Source organism: Oryctolagus cuniculus, chromosome 5, assembly GCF_964237555.1.
Source record: "Oryctolagus cuniculus chromosome 5, mOryCun1.1, whole genome shotgun sequence".
Lineage (NCBI taxonomy): Eukaryota > Metazoa > Chordata > Mammalia > Lagomorpha > Leporidae > Oryctolagus > Oryctolagus cuniculus.
Genome location: NC_091436.1, coordinates 168,335,004 through 168,355,499, shown reverse-complemented (window position 1 = coordinate 168,355,499; position 20,496 = coordinate 168,335,004). Strand labels below are relative to the sequence as shown.

Here is a 20,496-nt window from a genome sequence, read left to right as displayed (position 1 = left end):
GGAAGGGTCTGCGGGGGGTCCAGGAGGACCCAGGAAGTTTGCGCCAACAATGGGCGTCCGGAGGAAGGCCGGGGCTGAGGGGCGGCGCGGGGCGCCGGCGGCGGGCGGGCTGGCGCGCAGGCGGGCTGGCGGGCGCGGGGAGCGCACCGGCTACGGCTCGGGCAGGGGCGCGCGGGCAGGGGCGCGGGCGCGGGGCCCGGGCGGCCGGCGCGCGTGTGGTCAGCCCCGCGGTCCTCCGGCCGCGGGGCGCGGGCCGGTGGGGCTCGGCCTCCAGCTCATTCAGAGGCGGTTCTCGCCCTGCCATTGGCTGTGGCCGCCGTAGCGGGGCGGGGCTCCGCTGCCCGGAAAAAAAAAATGTAACTGCGTAAAAAAGTCCTGGGCTGGGTGACGGATGCTCAAAAGTTCAGAAGTTTTTCCCAATGCTTCCTTAAGCGGCCGGCGCGCGAGAGACTGCAAAGAGGTGACGCGGGGCCCGGGCAGGCGGCCGGCGCGCGGCCCCCCACCCCCCGCCCGCCGCCCCTGGTTATTTGGCCGCCTTCGCCGGCAGCTCGGGACAGAGTCTCTCCTGGAAGGCGCAGGCAGGCTGGCGAGGAGGGCGCCTTCTCGCCGCTGATTCTCGGCTCTCCTCTCCCCCCGCCGGCTCGCGCCTGGAAGTGGCTCCGCGAGTTCCTCCGAGGCGGCTGACCGCGTCCTCGTCCGGCCATCTCCACTTGCAGCGAGCCCTCCCCGGCGACCGGCGCGGGTGCCGAGGTGTCCGGCGGCGCCCGAGGAGCCCCCAGCAAGCGCGGGGAGAGGCCGCGGGGCCTCGGGCGGGCGGCCGCGCCGGACGCAGCGCGGCGGCGGGGCCCGGACTCGCACTCGGCGGCCGGCGCGGCGCGGCCCGGCCCGAGCGGGGGTGGGGGGCGGCGCGCGGCGGCGGCGGCGGCGGCGGCGACAGCAGCGGCCAGCGGGGGCCATGCAGGCGCGCTACTCCGTGTCCAGCCCCAACTCCCTGGGAGTGGTGCCCTACCTCGGCGGCGAGCAGAGCTACTACCGCGCGGCGGCCGCGGCGGCCGGGGGCGGCTACACCGCCATGCCGGCCCCCATGAGCGTGTACTCGCACCCGGCGCACGCCGAGCAGTACCCGGGCGGCATGGCGCGCGCCTACGGGCCCTACACACCGCAGCCGCAGCCCAAGGACATGGTGAAGCCGCCCTACAGCTACATCGCGCTCATCACCATGGCCATCCAGAACGCGCCGGACAAGAAGATCACCCTCAACGGCATCTACCAGTTCATCATGGACCGCTTCCCCTTCTACCGGGACAACAAGCAGGGCTGGCAGAACAGCATCCGCCACAACCTCTCGCTCAACGAGTGCTTCGTCAAGGTGCCGCGCGACGACAAGAAGCCGGGCAAGGGCAGCTACTGGACGCTGGACCCGGACTCGTACAACATGTTCGAGAACGGCAGCTTCCTGCGGCGGCGGCGGCGCTTCAAGAAAAAGGACGCGGTGAAAGACAAGGAGGAGAAGGACCGGCTGCACCTCAAGGAGCCGCCGCCGCCGCCGGGCCGCCAGCCCGCGCCCGCGCCCGCGCCGCCGGAGCAGACGGAGGGCGCCGCGCCCGGCCCGCAGCCGCCGCCCGTGCGCATCCAGGACATCAAGACGGAGAACGGTACGTGCCCCTCGCCGCCCCAGCCCCTGTCCCCGGCCGCCGCCGCCGCCGCGGTGCCCAAAATCGAGAGCCCCGACAGCAGCAGTAGCTCCCTGTCGAGCGGGAGCAGCCCGCCGGGCAGCCTGGCGGCGGCGCGGCCGCTGAGCCTCGACGGTGCCGAGCCCGCGCCGCCGCCCGCGCCGCCCGCGCCCCCCGCGCCCCCCGCGCCGCCGCCGCACCACAGCCAGGGCTTCAGCGTGGACAACATCATGACGTCGCTGCGGGGGTCGCCGCAGGGCGCGGCCGGCGAGCTGGGCCCTGGCCTGCTGGCCTCGGCGGCGGCCGCGTCGTCGCGCGCGGGCATCGCACCCCCGCTGGCGCTCGGCGCCTACTCGCCGGGCCAGAGCTCCCTCTACAGCTCCCCCTGCAGCCAGAGCTCCGGCGCGGGCGGCGCGGGCGCGGGCGGCGGCGGTGCGGGCGGCGGCGGCGGCGGCGCGGGGGGCGCGGGCGGCGGCGGCGGCGCGGGCGGCGCGGGGACCTACCACTGCAACCTGCAGGCCATGAGCCTGTACGCGGCCGGCGAGCGCGGCGGCCACCTGCAGGGCGCGCCCGGGGGCGCGGGCGGCTCGGCCGTGGAGGACCCCCTGCCCGACTACTCTCTGCCTCCGGTCACCAGCAGCAGCTCGGCGTCCCTGAGCCACGGCGGGGGCGGCCAAGAGGCCGGCCACCACGCCGCGGCCCACCAGGGCCGCCTGCCCTCGTGGTACCTGAACCAGGCGGGCGGAGACCTGGGCCACCTGGCGAGCGCCGCGGCGGCGGCGGCGGCCGCGGGCTACCCGGGCCAGCAGCAGAACTTTCACTCGGTGCGGGAGATGTTCGAGTCGCAGCGGCTCGGCCTGAACAACTCGCCCGTGAACGGGAACAGTAGCTGTCAGATGGCCTTCCCCTCCGGCCAGTCGCTGTACCGCACGTCCGGGGCGTTCGTCTACGACTGCAGCAAGTTCTGACGCCCGCCCGGCTCTCCCGCACCTCGGGGGCGAACCCCGAAGCAGTCACGGCCCCAAAGAACCCGTCAATGCAAAATCGAAACTAAAAAAAAATAAAATAAAATAAAAATAATGCAATTCCTAAAACTTGAGAAATCGTCACCGTACCGGCTTCAGTCCTTCCAGAAGTTCCACTCACCAGCTCCGAGAAAAAAAAAAAAAAAAACTGTTTTCTTAAGCGAGTAATTGAGAGCCACCTCCTCCACTGTGCCTTGTCTAAGTAAGCCAGAGCGTGCGCCGTGCTGTAGCGAGGCCACGGACAGTGTCCCTGCACGTCGCACGTAAGTCCCTCCTCGCTCTCCTCCTCTCCCTCTCGCTCCCTCTCGGGCCGCCTGCCCTTCTCACCTGTAAGATAGCCATTTTTTACCCTCTGTCGAGAGGAGGGCGAGAGTCCCGGTAGAGCAGAATCGCTTGCTTTTTATTCAAGGACTTGTTTTAAAATGTAAATTGCAACATAGTAATTTATTTTTAATTTGTAGTTGGATGTCGTGGACCAAACGCCACAAAGTGTTTCCAAAACCTGACGTGAAAGTGCCTGAAACCTGAAATTGTGCCTTTATTCTCATTATATAAAAAAGGGAAACTGTATTAATCTTATTCTATCATCTTTTCTTTTTTTGTTGAACATATTCATCCTTGTTTGTTTATTAATAAATTGCCATTCAGTTCGAATGAGACCTATATGTCTGGATACTTTAATATAGCTTTAATTATTACAAAAATATTAAGCAGAGACTACACTAGAAGTTACCTATTCTCCACCTAAATCTCTGGAGAAGGGAAAAAATGCAGAAACCCTCTGACTAGTCCAAGTCAAATTTCACGGAAGTCTTTTTGTTTAGTTTTTTTTTTTTTCTTTCTGCAGCATCTTCTGCAAATGTATTGTATAGTCAGCTTGCCTTTTTTTATTTTTATTTTTTTGTGGCTAGTGAAACGATAATTTCCTAAACAGATCTGAGCTGGCATATAAACAAATACAGTGATGACAGAACATGATGCGGGAAGCTCCAGCCGCTGGATCAGCAGCAGCCTTTGCCACAGTGACGCCCGTGCGTGGCGAGATGCAGGTGTGCCTCCAGCCACGCACACACAAGGATGTTTGGCCCGTATGTCCCACGTACAATTGCCATGCATAGTCCGCAGCCTCGGGAGCCGAGTGCCCAGTAGATGTCTTTTATTCCTATTAATTTCAGTCTGTTGTAAGAGGCAAAACCGAGTTTTAAAATGTATGTATATAAGCCATCCACTTTTATAATCCTTCATGTACTGCATAGAAGGATTGTTTTTTTTTTTTTAAAGAAAAAAAAAGACATACTGTGGGTTGCAAAGGGATATTTAATCTCTGGGAAACTATTTTAGAAGCTATGTTCATAGAACAATTTTTTTTTTTAAGATGGAAAGCAGTAACAAGGAAGGAGAGCACAGCGTTTCAGTCTAGGGTGGTTTATTTTTCTCGAACCAATTTTTCTTGTTAATTTACAGTTAAACCTAGGGGGCAATCCGGATTGGCCCTCCCCCCCCCCCCGCCTTTTGTAAATAACCCAGGAAATGTAATAAATTCATTATCTGAGGGTGATCTGCCCTGTCAATCAGACTTGGGGAGATGGCGATTTGATTAGCGCCGTCCCGGGCCTTTCCGTTTGTTTCCCAGATAATACACTTTCCTATCTGCCGCTCCTATCTGGAGGCAACACTTAGGCAGTAATTGCTGTCGCTTGTCAAAATCTGATCATTGTTAAAGGATTGCTGCAAATAAACACGCTCTAATTTCAGTCAAAACCTGCGTTCCGTGGCCTCTGATTCGCTCGGCCCCCTCCCCCAGAGTCGGCACCCAGCAGCCGGGGAAGACGGCGGCGGCGCGGGCGCCTCGCGGGGCCCGCGGCGGGGCTCGGCCTCGCCGTGCGCTCCGTCAGGGCCGCAGGCCTAGGGCTGTCCGGGGCAGCCCCGCGTGCAGGTAAAGACGCCGTGGGCACGCGTCGTGGGGTCGGCGCTTTGCTGCACTAGAGGGAGCCGGCCAGGCGCAGCGGCGCGCGCGGACAAAGGGTCTCGGCGGCCCGCGGAGCCGGGCCGTCCTGGGCCTCTCCTCCCCGCCCCCGGAAGGTCGGCGGCGGCAGGTGGGCCACGAGCCCGTGCCCGAGGCCTGGAGGCCCCGGCGGCCGGAGACGGGACCGTTCTCGACTTGTCCGGGGGCCAGGGCTGGGGTGGCGAGCGGAGCCCCGCGGCTCGGACCAGACTTTCCCAGCTGGGGCGGCTCTCCAGGGCCGCGGGCCCTGCGAGGCGCGCACAGCCCCGACGCGGGCCTCCCAGACGCCGCTCCCGGACAGGAACGCTCCGCAGCTAATTAGCTGTAATTGCCCGCCTCCCGGGTGCGTGGGGCGCCCCCGCCTCCCCCGCCCGGCCGCCGCCCTCCCCGGGTCCCCGCAGGCGTCTCGGCGGCCTCCTCCCGGAGTCGGCGACTTGCAGGAGAAAATCCGCATTAGGCTGGACGCGTTCGTGGCGGGCCGGCTCGGGGTGCCGGGCAGAGCGCGCCGAGCGGAAGGCCGCACGGAGCAGGCGCGCGCGAGGGTGCGGGGGCCGAGGCCGGCGAGCCGGGAGAAGCGCCCCGGGGGCCCCAGCGGCGCCCGCTCGCAGCTCTCTCCCCGCGGCTCCGCCCGGCCCCACCGCGCTCCCGTTTCCTCCCAGCTCGCCGCCTTTGTTTTGAAGACGCACGTGCGTTTGAGGAACCCGGGCGGGGTGGAAAGGTCAGAGGCACCTCATTGCTCACGGGTGACAGCGCGCCCCGCAGCCTCGGGGCCTGGAGCTGAGCGTCCGCGGGACCACCCCGCAGCTCGGCCGCGCCCGCACGGGACCTGTCCCGCCCGGCCAGCGCTGTGTGTGTGTGGGGGGGGGCGATGGCCTCCCCGGCACGGCTGCCATAACCCTGCGCGGTGTGTGAGGTCGGTTTACAGAGGCCACAAATCACTTGGCAGTAGCCATGCGGGGAGTCGCTCTGCCTGATGCATGCGCCAGGCCTGTGGGCGCGCGGCGGGCTCAAGCGCTGCGGGTTAACGTGCCCGCGACCCTCTCCGCCCGCTCCCCTGGCCCCGAGGGCTCAGCGGCCGCAGCCAGCCCCGGGCCAGGCCTGGCCAGGCCGTGATCAGCTCCACCATCTCCCTCATGGGGGCTACGCATCCCCGAGGGCTGCGTCGCGGGGGCTTCGAAGCTGGGTCAGAGAGGGGGCGGCAGCGCGCGCGTCCTGTTCCTGAGTGGAACAGGGCGAGGGAAAGAACCGGGGCCCGCCGGGGTGCGGCGTGGGCCGCGCGGGCTCCCCCGGTCGCAGAGAGTGGGAAGGAGCCGGGTGGGAGTGCGGAGCTGGCTTCCGTGGCCCCTGAGCGCGCCCTCTTCCTTGTCCGAGCAAACTGCACGACTGTTTTCCACCCTCCTCGCGTGTGAAATCCGCGTGTCTGTGTCCTGCAGCTGCCACGAGCTGTCCGCGGGATTGCGTGCGAGGACGGGGGAGCCTGCTCCTTCCGCGGATCGTTCAATCTCCACGGTTTTCTGCCCTCCATACTCCAGCTTTTGGATTCCCGTCTCCAGCTTCGGAAAATCCCCGTGGTGCCAGGCTTATTTAACCGGGAACTACTCCTACCTCGGTGGTTTGCCAGTTTGATTTGCCCCTTCCCCAAGCCCCTCTCCCCCGCAATGAGGCTAATTTCTCTGTGCATTAGTCTATAGGAAACTCCGTGATATTTGAACTAATAGCCGCTACATTTTGAATTAGCCCGTGATAGCAGGCAGGACCCCCGGGCGGGGGAATTGGCTAAATTTGAATGCAGCCTCTGCAGAACGAGCATTTTGTCCTTTCTGTCGAAGGGGGCACGTTTATTTTCTTAGCAATTTATGCCGTACACACGCAAATGCCAGCATGGTGCCTGCCATATCAAATCTTGCATTCTGGCGCATGGCGTGTGTGCTGGGAGCGAGAGCTGTTTTCCAGGTTCTGTTGTTAGCTGCGCTTTTCCACCAGCCTGTGTGCAAACAAGCGCGCATTAGACAATCTGTCATCCCACACGGGTTGTGTCCCTGGGAATCGATGTTTGCGAAGCGATAAGGCTCAGCTGTGCTGGGGGCCTGTGTGCACTGGGCCACCTCCTGTCAGCTGAGAACCGGGGGATCTGGACCCTGGAGTGCCTCACGGTTCTGTTGGGCTGCCCCTAACTCTGAGAGGTGAGAAGTGGGGGATAGAGCCTCTGTCTCTCCTGGTGCCCTGCTCACTTGGGGGCTGGTTTTCAAGGTGTAAGGGCCATTGGTTTTGTTCTTACTGGTCCAAAAGCTTAGAGGCCGGAAACTTTTGCTGCTTCAGGCGGTGTGGCCTGGGAGGCACAAGAGGCGCCCCCGGTTGATCCAGGCCTGGGGCACTGCCACCGGTGTTCTCCAAGGCTGACAGTGGCACTATTAGTTTCCTTCCACCCCACGCCACGGCTCAGAGCTGCGAGAGAGGGGTTCCACTGAGCAAGCTCCGAGTCTCCTGCCGCCGGTCCCGACGGAACTCCTCTCTGCTGTATTTCGTGGCTGGACTGGGGAGCCATTAGCCCTTCCCACCTGGTCCATAAACAGCTGTCGGCTAGGGGCAAGATTGATGGTGGCCAAGTAGTACAGCTGGCCGGGCAGCACCGCCGAGGATTCCACGTGGGCCGAGCAGAGACTGGGGTGAGGGAAGAGAAGCAGCCGCAGGCTGAGGGGCCAGGAGCACACACGGGGGCTCCCAACAAGAGGGGCTACTGTATGCAGACAGTGGAGCCCGAAGCGCCGGCTCCAGAGAGCCCACTTCTCTGGGATCTGTTCTGGTCTCTAACACAGCCGAAAACCCCCTGCGAAGAGCTTTGAGTGAAGGCATTCTCCCTGCCCTCCAAACTGGCCTTCATTCCCATCTGGGGCTCTGCCTTTGGTGGGCCCGATTCTGTTCTCCTGTTTGCCTTTGGTCTCATCTCCTCCTTTCTCTTTGTCTCTGTGCCCCCCCCCTTCTTCCGTCTGCCCCCCGCAGAGGGCCTTGGGGCCAGGACGTTTCTCCCAGATGTCCCCACTCCAGCATGCACCTCTGCTGGCTTCTTCCACGACCCCTCCACTCAGCGTTCTGGGGGGGGAGGCCGGATGTGGCCAGGACCCCAAGCTTATGCCCAGGCCTGGGGCAGACCTGGGGCCCCCACCCCCACCGAGGGAGAGGACTGGCACATTCCAGGGCCAGGTCCAGTTGGGAAGGGAACTGAGTTAAATGAATCCCAGCTCCAAAACCCATTCGGGAGAATGAAAGCCGCCTCTCCACTGGCGGGCTCGACCTGATTAGGAGTGGAAAATTGAGCAAGGTGTACCATGTCCGCCTTGTTGGAAACCAGAACACGCGCAGGGAGCAGAAGGCACAACCCTTGCGCGGCTCTCCCGTCTCCCCGTGGCTCCAGGGAAACCCTCTGTTCTGTATTATTTTTTGGTGGTGTTTACCTGATTTTTTCCCTCACTGGTTTTAAATCTGTAGCACATTGAGCGCGTGTTCCAGGAGATGCAGTGGGGCCTGTGCTTTTCTTGCGTGTGCAGCCGCCCCGCTCTGAGCCGGGGCTGTTCGGTCTCAGGGTCCAGCATTGCTTCCAGCTCCCACTCGGGCTGCCTGGGGGCCGCAGGTGACCCTCGGAAGCCTCAGTGGTGCGTCTCCAGGTCCGCCGGCCTTTCCCAACGGTGCCTCCCTCTTTTCTCCCAAGGAGCGTCGGCCTTCGCTGGCCTGCCCTGGGCCCCGCGGCCCCCGCGGCCCCGCAGCCCCGCCTGCTGCTCTGTGGGAGCAGATCGCGTGCCCTGTCCCACGAAGGGCGCTGGCTGGGCTGCCCGTTTGCACCCTTAAGTCAACACTGCCAGGGGCGACCTGGGTGGGCACGGAGGGGCGAAGGGACTGGGAGTCCTGAAGCCCAGCGCCCACCCTGGCTGCTGGGACCCCCCACAGGCCCCAGGAGAGCGGGGCCGGCTCGGCGAGGGGCGCGGAGGGGCCTTGGGAGGTAGGGAGTGAGGGGTTCACTGGGAAGCTCTGGGAACAACTTGGATACGGAGATAGGAGGGGGGCAGGGGGACAGAGTGAGCCCCCTCCTGTGGCTACTCCAGAGAAAAGGCAGGAAAACCGACGCATTGAGCGCCATTAACTCTTAAGGCTTCCGCGTTTCCTTCAGCATAAAAGCGGGTCGCAGCCCCCGGCGGCGGCTGGGCCCGAGCCTTGCTAATGACCCCGGCAGTGCGGACCGAGCCCAGGGCGCGGTGTGCTCGCATTGTTTTCCAATGTGCCCGTAGCGGAAAGGCCAAAACCCGCGGCCCCGACTGCGCGCAGGGAGCCCGGCCGTGTCCCGCAGCCGGGGTCACGCGCGCGCGGTGGCGGCTGGCCGCGGGGCTGTCCGGAGGCCGCGGAGCCCGGGGTTGGGGCCCTGCTTGCCATTGCAGAGGTTTTTTTTTTTTTTTTCTTCTCACTCAAAGGCCAGTCGCGGCCTAGGCTGGGCCGCACCGCTGCGGGGCGGGTCGCGGCGCCAGGAGCGTGGGCTAAGGCGGGGCAAGACGGGCGCTGCCGGCCTCTCCCCAAGGAGGCGTCCCGGAGGGGGATCGGGAGGAGGCGGCCTCTCTGCGGATCCCGCAGCCTGGGGCAGTTTGGGTGCGAGGAAGTCCCAGAGAGGGCGCAGGGCCTGCGTCGCGGCTCGATTCCAGGGGGCCCCACTCCCGTCGGGCTCCGCAGACTGCCCGGGAACCCAGTGACCGAGGGAAACGTGACCTTCTCCCGCGTCTGCCAGCCGGCTCCCGGGCGGGCCGCGACCCCAGGGCCCGGTCCTCGGAGACGCGGGGAAAGGGCCGCCCGCCCTCCCCGTGCAGGCGTGCGCTGCCGGGGACAAGTGGCACAACAGGAAAGCCTTGCCAGAGGCCCTTCCCAGTCGGCTTCCTCGCCATAAAAAGCCAGACTCCAGCCGAGGTCCTGACCCCTTCCAAATATACATTCCCTCGCCCGAGGCCCGCCACGCCAGCCCGGGCCCCGGGCTGCGCGGTTTCCTCCCGGGCCGGCTGGAGCCCGGGGCCGCCTCGGGAGCGGCGGGGAACGGAGCAGCCCCGAGTTCAGTTGCTCTCGCCGGCTCACCAGCTCGCCTCCCTCGCTCGCGTGTTTTGGCCTGGACCCTGTGTGCGCCCAGAGCCCCCTGGTGAGGGTCTCTTCACGCACCACAGCGCTGTCTCGCAGGGCGGCGGGGTAGGAGAGCGCGCTGCGCGGGTTCCCGCACACGTGCACTGCGCAGCTCGCCCAGGCCCGGGGTGCGCGCCCGGCGCATGTGCGCGCGATCTGCGCCCCCTCCTTCAAGGTCGAAGCTTGGACCCGAGAGTCCCATCCCGAGGTGGCAGAGCCAGGGCGCGGGGCACGCGGGCCAGGCGAGGCCTGGGTAGCCGCCGTGGTGCCCGTGCACGCCGACTGCGCCCCCCGTGCGGGCACCTTGGCTCCCGGATTCGGAGATCAAAGGGGCTGCTGGGAATGGGGCGTCCCTTGTGTGTGACCCCTGACCCTGAGGAAGGGCGGGAGCCCGGGCCATCGGTAGTGGGGCCTGGGGTCAGGCCGCGGTCGTCGGCCTCGCAGCTGAGGGGGAGGAGGAGGAGGAAGAGGAGCGGTGGGGCCCTGCCGGACAGAGCGCGAACTCCTAACGCTCCGGCCCAGTGGGGCCCGACCGGACCCTGGGCAGAGTCCACCCAAGAGTAGTAACCCCGAAGGCGCGCACCCGGGAGATGCGCGCGGGGAAGGCAGCGAGGAAGGCCTCAGGCTCCGACTTCCGGGAGAGGCCCAGACCCTGCCTGGGTGGACACTGAGGATGGCGAGAAGCCGGGCCCGTGGAGCCGCCCGCCCGGAGCCGCCTTGTGTGCCCACTGCTGGGCCGCCGGCGACAGAGCCGCACGGGGTTTGGAGCGGTGCAGGTGGCACGTGCGAGTGCCCGCCACAGTGTCCTGTGAAAGTTGGGAAGCAGGTCTGGGAAAACAGATGACCTGTGACCTCGGACCTTCTCGGACGCAGATGCCTGGGGTTCTTCGAGACGTGGGGGTGAGGAGGGTTTGGAGACGCCTTGGCAGCCGTACCTCGAGGGTTATCATTTTAAAAGGAAATTCCCCTGCTCCATAACGCTGGTCAGCGGCTCACAGCTGCCGGCCAGCGGTTTCCGTGGGGTTGGTGGTGGTTGGGGAAGGTCCTGAAAGGGAAGCAAGAGGAGCCAGGAGCAGTGCCCGCATTGGGGGGGTACCGCCCCCCATCTCCCCTGGCACCCCACCCAGAGCTGCAGTCGGGCTCCCAGTGGAACCACCTTAGCTCTCCTTTCCCAGGCACTCAGGCACAGGCCTGACCGTGCCGCAGCCTGCTTGGGGGCTCGCGGCTGCGGAGGTGTGACAGGTTTATGGTGTGGGGCCAGGCTCACCAGTGACCCCTGAACAACAAGAGGCAGCAGCCAGCCCAGAGCGGGGGCTCCCGCAGGAAGGTCAGGGGGAAGGGAGTTGGCTGGGTGGCCTGAGGGTCCGTGTCCCCTGCCCCTCGTTTGGTGGACAACCCTGGGTTTAACTTTCTTTAGTTTTTACTAACACACACAAAGATGGAAGATGCTTATAACACAACGCAGAGCAGAAAAAAATAAGTTCACTGAAATTGAGGTTAAAGAAAAAGCCTTTTAACAAGAGTCATCTTAAAGGAAATTCTGCAGGAATGTTCCTTTTGTTTGCACACACACAGACAAGCACACACACACACAGAGCCAGGAAGCCAGTGAGCTCTCACACTGAGGTACAGGAACAGAGGCTGCAACCAAATATCTCTATTTGTTTCCTTCAAAAATCGATGCCGCAGTCCCCATTGAGAGCTGGAGTTGATTCAAACCCCTGCCTAGACCCTCCTGGCCCTCACACCGAACAGCTTATTATGGCTTTGGGCTAACATGCCGCTAAACACTGGGTAGAATGCCCCCGTCGCCCACCCCCAGCCCCAGCGGCCCCAGGAGTGGTCTCTCTCAGGTGTGGGAGAGAGGTTCGGGTGGTCTGTCCATCAGGCAGGGCTCGAGGGAACGCAGTTGGTGAGATCGGCAAACTGTTTGTGTTTTGAGTGTGTGTGACAGTGCATCAGCCGGCACACTGGTGTCTCTCTGCGTGTGTCCGTGTGTGTGTGTGTGTGTGAGCGTGACAATGCATAGCTGGTATGCTAGTATCTGTGAGCACGTGTGTGTGTGACAGTATCAGCTGGTACCCTGGTGTCTCTGTGCATCTGTGTGAGCATGTGTGTGTGTGTCAGCCTGCATGCTGGTGTCTCTCTGTGTGCGTCTGTGTGTGAGCGTGTGTGTGTGTGACAGTGTATAGCCGGTATGCTAGTGTCTGTGAGCACATGTGTTTGTGTGTGTGTGACAGTATCAGCTGGTACCCTAGTGTCTCTGCATCTGTGTGAGCACGTGTGTGTGAGTGTGTCAGCCTGCATGCTGGTGTCTGTGTGCGTCTGTGTGTGAGCATGTGTGTGTGTGTGTGTGACAGTGTATAGCCGGTATGCTAGTGTCTGTGAGCACATGTGGTTGTGTCTGTGTGTGTGACAGTATCAGCTGGTACCCTTTGTCTTTGTGCGTCTGTATGAGCACATGTGTGTGTGTCAGCCTGCATGCTGGTGTCTGTACATCTGTGAGCGTGTATGTGTGTAAGACAGTATCAGCTGGCGTGGTGTCTGTGGGGCTGCATGTGACAGTGTGTTGGCCAGGATGCTGGTGTCTGTGTGCATGTGTGTGTGAACACGTGTGTGTGTGTGTGACAGGGTCAGCTGGCATGCTGGTGTCTGTGTGTGTGTCTGCGTGTGAGCATGTGTGAGTGTGCTGGCTGGCACGCTGGCGTCTTTGTGTCTGCGTGTGAGCATGTGTGTGTGACAGGGCCGGCTGGCACGCTGGCGTCTTTGTGTCTGCGTGTGAGCATGTGTGTGTGACAGGGCCGGCTGGCACGCTGGCGTCTTTGTGTCTGCGTGTGAGCAGGTTGTGTGTGTGTGACAGGGCCGGCTGGCACGCTGGCGTCTTTGTGTCTGCGTGTGAGCAGGTTGTGTGTGTGCCCATCCTGTGGGCCCAGCTTCTCAGGGCCATCCGCTTCCAGTTAGCACCCTGCCTAGGTAGGTGCTGGGAGCGTTTTGGGGGGCAGCTTCTGAGGACCGGGGGAGGCAGCCGGGGCCACCCCAGTTCTGCTCGGTGATCTTGGCCAGCCTGGTTCAGGGCGACTGGGGCAGCCACACAAAGAGCCCTCTCTCCTGCGCCAGCCGTTGGAGTCTCGGTCCTCCCCCAGATCATAAACCTGCCGGTGAACGGATTCAGAAATACTTCACCCGCACTCAGACACGCATGTGCAGAGGCTGGAATTCCATTTGCTATAAAGTTTTATTTTATTTTGCTTGGAAGGAGAGTGAGGGGGAGCCGGAGAGCCCTGACCTAATTTGTCGTAGGGCAGAATGCTGTATTTCAGCAGAGGTGTGTGCACCTGCACGCCAACCCCGGCCTGCTGCCTGGGGCGTCCTGTGCCTACCTGTAGCTGAACAGGAGCACAGAGCGGACTCGGGGGTCCTCGAGCCACCTAAATGATGCTCTCGGTGAGGCCAGATCCCGGGACCCCGGGCTGGGCCTTCAATTTAACTCCTAGTGAATGCTGACGCAGCCCAGGTGTGGAGCCGGCTCTCTGGCATGCATCTGGCACTTACTATCTATTGGTTGGCTGATTGGATCAGAATTCCAGTGAGGAGAGGCAGGGCAGCAGCCCTGTGCGAGATCCTAGGCCACAGGGCAGGCGTGGGCTCCGAGGCCTTGGCCGCCCAGGGCGGGGGGCCTCCCGGCAGCACTGCCCTTCCGGGCTCTTCTTCTGGCCCCCTTCTAGGGCTGGGGGCTGCTCGGTGGGTGGTGGGCAGGAGGGGGCTAATTACAGGCTGCAGAGGGGGGCAGGCTGCTCTCCAGCCGGCTCAGGCCTGGCGGGGGTCTTCTCAGCCAGGCCAGAATAAGCCAGAATAAACCGGTTTATTCCGAGGTGTGACTTTTGGTGTTTTTGTTTTGGGGTCCCTTACAGCCGCTTTACCATGCAGAAAACACAGCGACTCTGGGTGCTGGTTCGTAGAAAGGCCATTTTTTTATTAAGGAAAGAGGAAAAACAATTCGAAGGCCCCACAATTTGAGGTGTCTGGCGACATAATTTCAAGTAACGTGAATGTGATTCAAACGTCTCCGATTACCCAAGACCCAACCCAGAAGCTTCGACAAAGGCCAAGCAGGTCCCCAACCCCGGGAGTGGCATTTCCCGGCTGCTACAAATCTCGGGGTCCCCGCCCCAGCCCGTGGGGGCAGCGCAGGGGCGGGGAGGGGCGCCGGGAGCCCGCGGGGTTCTGCACCACCACCCTGGCCGCCGGCACCCGCCGCCCGCACGCGGGGGTCCGCGGGCCTGGGCGGGGGCGGCGCTGCGCTCCGTGGCCGCGCTCAGGCGTTGGGGTTGGTCCGCATGAGCTCCACGTCGGCGTACACCATCTCCTTCACCAGCTCCTGCGCTCCGAGACACGGGGTGGGCGGGACTTCTGCCACCCTCCGCGGCGACACCCCGACCGCGGGTGGCGGCCCAGCAGAGGCCTGGCAGCACCCGCCCGCCGCCCGGGGCCGCCTCCGCCCTCTCCCCCGCCCTGCTGGCCTCGGGCGCCGCGGGCACCGGCCTGGCCTCGCCCCGAGAGCCGCCGCCTCGCAGCCCCGGGGCGCCCGGCGGCCGCGCCCGGCCCCTACTGCCAGCTGAGTCCCCCATGCCCGGCGACACTTACATCAAAAGCGACGCGGGGCTTCCAGTTCAGCTTCTGTTTCGCTTTGGTGCAGTCTCCCTGCAGAAAGTCCTGCGGAGAAAGGGGAGAAGCTGGCGTGGGATGGGGCGGCGAGCCCCGGGGAGCCCCACGGCCCCGCAGCCGTGCGCCCGCGCGCCCGCTCCGGACGTCCGCTCAGGCCACGTCCCGAGGCGGCCCCCGCCCCTCCGCACCGCGTCCCATCCACTCTGAATGGCTTTTTGTAGCTCGCATTGGTCGTCAGCGACGCTCGCTGGAGCACTGTTCCGGACGGCTGCCCTTTCTGGGCGCACCCCGGGACTCGGCTCCCGCTGCGGGGCGGGCGCGCACTGCGCCCCGGGGCCGGGTACTCTCCGCCTCCTCCTACCCGAAGCCGCTGGCCACGCGGGGGCGGGCCTCGGAGCGTGCAGGCGCCAGGCTCGGGCCCCGGGGCCCCGGTCCTTGGCGGCGGGAGGAGAGCACCCCTGTTTCTAAGGGAGGCGTGGGTGTGGGCTCCCGCGCTGGCGGCCGAGCGCGGCTCTTCCCGGGCGGCGGCTGAGCTGCTCCGGGTTCACGCTGCCTCCAGCACGCCCACGCGCCCTATAAACCGAAACCGAAGTTGCGCGCGGCAGTACCTGCAGCCCGCAGTCTGCAGCCGCGCTCCCAGCAGCTCCGCGGAGGATCGGGTTCATTCTCAGGACAGCAGGCTGGGGCTGCCCCTCGCCTGAGTCGCGAGCGTCCCGTCCCGTCCCACCAGGCCTTGTCACGGCGGGAAAGCAGGGGGCCAGGACTCACGGGGTCTGCCCCCTCTGCGTGGCCCACACAGCGCATCAGGGCTTCGCGCAGGGTTTTAGGCACACGGGGCGGCTCGTTTCCATCGCCCTAAGAGGCTTCCTGGGAAAGAAGCCTGCTCAGAAGAGAGAAAGACAGGCAGAGACGGGTCCCCCAGCCCAGCCCTCCCGCGCCTGTGTCTTTATTACGCGGGTCTCTCAACGCTGAGATGCAGATGGAGGTGGGGATTCGAAGATGAGTTGGAGACAAGAAAGGAGACAAAGACTTCGAGAGACACCGTGTTTGTAAGCGAGGCAAGCAAGGAGCTTTCCCCCTAGACAGACACAGTCATCAGCAGTCCCCGCACACGGCCACGAGGGTGCCTGCGCACGTCCCGCGGCCACGCAAGCACTCCGGCCCTTCCCGCGCAAGCCCCTCCTGCTTGCTTTCCGCGGGCTGCCCTGGCGCTTGGCGGGCACGGGCCGTGCTCCGGGTCGGGGTGGCAAGGCCCTGCTCGGCCGGGCCGCCTGGTGTCCCCCCACGGCTCAGCCTCAGCCTGCTCGGCCGGGCCGCCTGGTGTCCCCCCACGGCTCAGCCTCAGCCACCGCCGGCCGCGTGGGTTCTGCGTGTGCCCAGCACGGATGGCTGGCGGACTGCTTCCAGAGGCCGGGCATTTCACAATGCCCCGAAGCAGTGATTTCCTCCCCGGGGGGCTGTGTTAATAAGAGTGCCAGGAGTTACTTCTGCCGGCCCCAGAGTCCACGGCCAGGTTCTGCAGGATACAAAAATTAGTGGCTGGTGGTCTTAACACAGCGCGACACGGAGTTGCCATGTAAGTGGGAAAACAAGCCAAGTAATTTATTTCTCTTTCCTTTCCCTAAATAAACTTGTCTATGCTTCTACAATGCTTCCATTTTACTATCAGCGTCACACAAAGTTACTCATTCTTCTTCCCCAGTGTAGAGCCACGAAGCAGCCGGGCCAGGCCACCACCCCCCGCCCCCCGCCCCCATCCTATAGCAACTCCAGGGCTTGGAGAGAAACATGGTTATTGTTTAATCACATCACACTGGCCGTAAATCAACCAGCGCAGCATAGGATGCAACGCATGGCTGTGAACCTACAGTTAGCAAAACCCTAAAACACGGTTTGGCTTCCAGCGATCTCAGTAGGCTTGGGAAAGAGAGCTTTGTATTGTAATTACGTTTCCTGTATTTTCCTACAAGTAGCTCATAATATAAAAACAACCCAGGAACTACAATTAAGGAAAAAGAAAAATGGGTTTCAAAAGCTTAGAAACAGACATTGCTACCATACGCTGTGAAAGTATTCCATTGAAACCAGAGACGCGCCCAGTCAAACTTCCCGATTTAGTTTTGAGCCCAGCTCCTGCACTGCAGTCTAGCAGCTTCCTTTAACCTCTGCCAAGGCTCTGTCTCCCTGAAATTTAATTAGACCAAGAGACTTTGGGAGGGAAAAGGATGAGGGCCCATCAGGACAGAACAGCGTGCCCCATGCCAGCTGCTACTGAGCCGCCACAGGACCCCCGCGCTTGTGCCCCAACCAGCTTCTGAGGCCAGATGAGGACGTCCAGCGTGGGCTGCACTTAACTCCTTACCTCTTCCCACTGTGCCACTGTGGCCAAGAGTGCAGGGCACCCCACAGGGGCCCGGGCAGCGCGGGGGGGGCACTTCTGCAGGTGAGGTGCCTTCGGGCCTGGGGGGCTGTGCGGGAAGACCCCAGCATGGACCCCTTTGGTGTCCCACTGCCTCTACAACCTGACCTTCCTCAAGCCCCCGGCACTAGGGCCTGCTCTCTCCCGCTCTGTTCTGCCACCCTGCCAGCTCAGCTCCTTCTTTCTGTGTCGGCTTAGTGGGGGAAAAGCCGAATTAACGTGATGATTTGATGTTCAGTTTCCAAGAAGGACTTTGTGCCCTGGGTGGTCTGGAGCATTCCTGGGGAAAACAAGAGACAATGAAACTCGGGACACGACACAGCGGAGGCCGCTCCGTGTGCTCAGGCCTTTCTCGAGCCCTGGCTGCTGGTGTGTCCTCGCTGCTTTCCTCGCCGTTCCTCAGGTGAACTATACAGTTCCAATCTGTAATTTATTATTGTCAAGTTCAATTAGGTTTAACTGAGCATTTCACGGCGGCCAGGCAGCGTGAGCAGGGAGGGGCGTCCCTGTGCGACTCCCCCCGCTGCTGTTTGTTCGTCTGGCTCTCAGGAGTCGTCCTCTTGCTGGGGCATCCAGGCCGGGACCCGGAGGGCTCAGGGCTCGGCGCGGGCTCGGGGCTCGCGGTCTTGAGCTGCACGGGGCAGCGTGGCGGGGAGCGCATGTTTTGCTGCAGCGATTTTGCAGGCTTTCCTGGCTCATGTTCTTGTTGTAGTGGACTGATAAAGCGCCAGGCCAAATCCTGGAAAAGCCATTAAGCCGGTTCCTGAGCTCAGAGTAGTTAAGGGAAAATCCAGAAAAGGAGAGAGAATCGTACTCTGCCATTATCTTCTCCCCGAACCCCAGTGCCCTGCCCTCAAGGCTCTGGGGCACCTCTGACTCCATCAAGGGGACACCCCATCCTTACATGGCACTGCTTGGTTTCCTTTCTCCCCCCACCTTCTCTGGATCATTCCTCTCCATGTTAAATGCCCCCCACCGCCTCCCTAGAACCAGGGTGGGCAGTGCTCATACATGCATTGCATCCAAGCTCACAGCCACACTGCTGTGACTTTGCTTGGGGGACATTTTAATTCTGAGTTCCAGTTATGGATACTGTTTGTTTCCTCAACAGGTTTTTGCAAAAGGACATGTGTTTCGTGGGGAGACATTTTAAGAGTGTGCGATCTTTCAGGCAGGATGCTGCTAAAATTCTAACGTACATTTTGAAAGAAACTGACTGGAGTGCCGTGAATACGAAGGTGCGCAGAGCAGGCCCGGTGAGAGCCCCCTTACACATCTTCAGGAACGCGAGACACGGAGCTGTGAGTGGCACTCGGTGCTCATTTTTCCCTTCTACTTTTCTTAGAAAAGCAAAACAGAGGAACAGCTCGAGTTCCAAGGGAGCACAAGGCTGCCAGTGAATTTGGTTCTTGATCTAACTTTATGCTAATGGCGAGTGAGCAGGGGAGTTTACTCTGGGAGTGAAGTGAAGCTGATGAAAACAAGAGCAAAAACAGACGAACAAACAAAACTGCTGGGGGGGGGGGGGGCAGGCTTTAAGAAGAAACCAGCTCAGCAGAAAAGCACAGCACACTGCAGTCCAGGTTCAAGAGCGGCGTCCCCGAGGTGGAGAAAAAGCAAAAAATCGAAGTCTGCAAGCTCCCCCAGACTCCAGGCTGTGGGAGAGAGGGGGATTCGGCCACGAGCCCATCACTGTGAAAGCCAGGCACGAGAGGTGTCCACGAGGTGCATTTCCCACGAACTCTCTGAAGACCTCTCGTGCCTGGACTTCAGAACCGTGTGCGCCCAGAGAACTGCGTTTTCCGTGGACTTCCTGAAGTGCTGTGCACGGCCTCCTTCACGGGGCAGCTTCCGCTCGTTCGCTCACAGATTTGTCCTTGGGGTGAATTCTTCCCCGAGAGAAAGCAGACCCCGAGCAGCGAGGAGCAGCGTTTCCTGGCGGTCCCCTTTCTGCCGCCCATCAGCACGAATGGCAGTGGAAGCCAGGCCTCTCTTTTAATGACAAGGGGTGATAAGAGACAAGAAGAAAACAGCAGGCCCTCTCGTCTGCTCAGGAAGCGGGGCTCAGGGGGACTGTCCATCAGCAGGGCTGACAGAATGCCGTCAGAGCTCAAACAATGCTTGGGCCACCTTGGGGAAATGCAGTCAGCGAGAGCCAGGAGCAGTGGAGATAAAGTGGAGCGGGCAGAGGCCCCGGGGGGCAGTCAGCACAGAGCCCCTGCGCCTTGGGTACAGACCACTGCCGGACACTCACACCGTCCCCTGGTGGCCTGGAGCCTCCGGGTGACGCCCAGGACCCTCCAGAGCCTGTGAGCGCTCCCTCCTTGGAGTCACTGCGCAGGGCTGGGACTGCTTCTTGTCAATGGGTGGAATTTGTCATCTGGGATCAGCAGCTCTTAAGAGGCACTGAACAAAGGGAAAGAAATATCTCCACGTTCATGGGTGCTGCAGACACAAAGGGCCACAGGCCGCTGGCACGGCGGCTTCCCTGGAAAGTGAACGAGGGCGCTGTCTTCCTCTCATGTCTACTTGTTAGCAAGGCATACGCATGGTTAAAAAAGCAGCACTGGCGGTACTGCCTACCTGTTTTTCCTTCATGTGAATTAAAGATGTGTTTATTTACTTGAAAGGCAGAGTTACAGAGAAAGAGGGAGAGACACACAGAGAGAGCGTATACCTGCTGGTTCACTCCCTAAATGGCCTCGAGGGCTGGGCTGGGCTGGGCTGAAGCTGGGAGCCTGCAACTCCGTCTGGGTCTCCCACTTGGCTGGCAGGGGCACAAGCACTTGGGCCATCTCCCGTTGCTCTCCCAGGCACGTTAGCAGCGAGCTTGATGGGAGGCGGAGTAGCTGGGACTTAAAACAACACTCATATGGGACGCTGACATCGCAGGTGGCAGCTTAGCCTGCTGTGTCACAGCACCAGCCCCAATTATATTTCTGAAATATGGTTAGTACAAGAACAGAAACAACACAAGTACAGCTGGGACCGTAGTGCCTGCAGGTTCTACATCTGTGGATTCAACCAACTGCAGAGAGAAAATATTGGGAAAAAAATTATGTCTGTACTGAACATGTGCAGGCTTTTTCCCGTGTCATTATTCCCTGAACAGTGCAGTACGACCGTTCCCACGGTGTTGCCACTGGATTCGGCAGTGAGCAGTCCAGAGATGATGTGAGCACACAGGAGAATGCATGCGGCTCCATGCAAACACTGCGCTTTCTTTCTTTCAAGATTCATTTACTTACTTGAGAGGCAGAGTTACAGAGGGAGAGGCAGAGAGAGAGAGAGAGAGAGAGGAGAGAGAGAGAGAGAGAGGTCTTCCATCTGCTGGTTCACTCCCCAAATGGCTGCAATGGCCAGGGCTGGGCCAATCTGAAGCCAGGAGCCAGGAGCCTCTTCCAGGTCTCCCAGGCCAGTGCAGGGGCCCAAGCACTTGGGCCATCTTCTACTGCTTTCCCAGGCCACAGCAGAGAGCTGGATCAGAAGTGGAGCAGCTGGGACTCGAACCAGCACCCATATGGGATACCGGTGCCACAGGTGGATGCTTAACATACTACG

The 20,496-nt window shown here is 62.0% G+C and overlaps 2 protein-coding genes across 2 annotated transcripts in view; one reads left to right on the top strand and one right to left on the bottom strand.

Annotated features, from left to right (window-relative positions):
* The first annotated feature begins 240 nt into the window (after positions 1-240).
* Positions 241-4,459, top strand: FOXC1 (forkhead box C1). Its single transcript, XM_008274294.4, has one exon. It carries the CDS (start codon positions 956-958, stop codon positions 2,639-2,641), a length of 1,686 nt encoding a protein of 561 aa, XP_008272516.4. The 5' UTR covers positions 241-955; the 3' UTR covers positions 2,642-4,459.
* Positions 4,460-13,797: 9,338 nt separating this feature from the next.
* GMDS (GDP-mannose 4,6-dehydratase) overlaps positions 13,798-20,496 on the bottom strand; it is a 629,429-nt gene continuing 622,730 nt past the window's right edge. The window contains exons 10-11 of the mRNA XM_051855925.2: positions 14,496-14,564; positions 13,798-14,229 (exon numbers count right to left, since the gene is read on the bottom strand). Coding sequence (XP_051711885.1) covers positions 14,167-14,229; positions 14,496-14,564 — 132 coding nt within the window. The 3' untranslated portion in view covers positions 13,798-14,166. The remainder of the gene's footprint in view (positions 14,230-14,495; positions 14,565-20,496) is intronic.

Excerpts from the sequence above, each read along its gene's own strand:
- FOXC1 (XM_008274294.4), top strand. The coding sequence starts at position 956 with ATGCAGGCGCGCTACTCCGTGTCCAGCCCCAACTCCCTGGGAGTGGTG.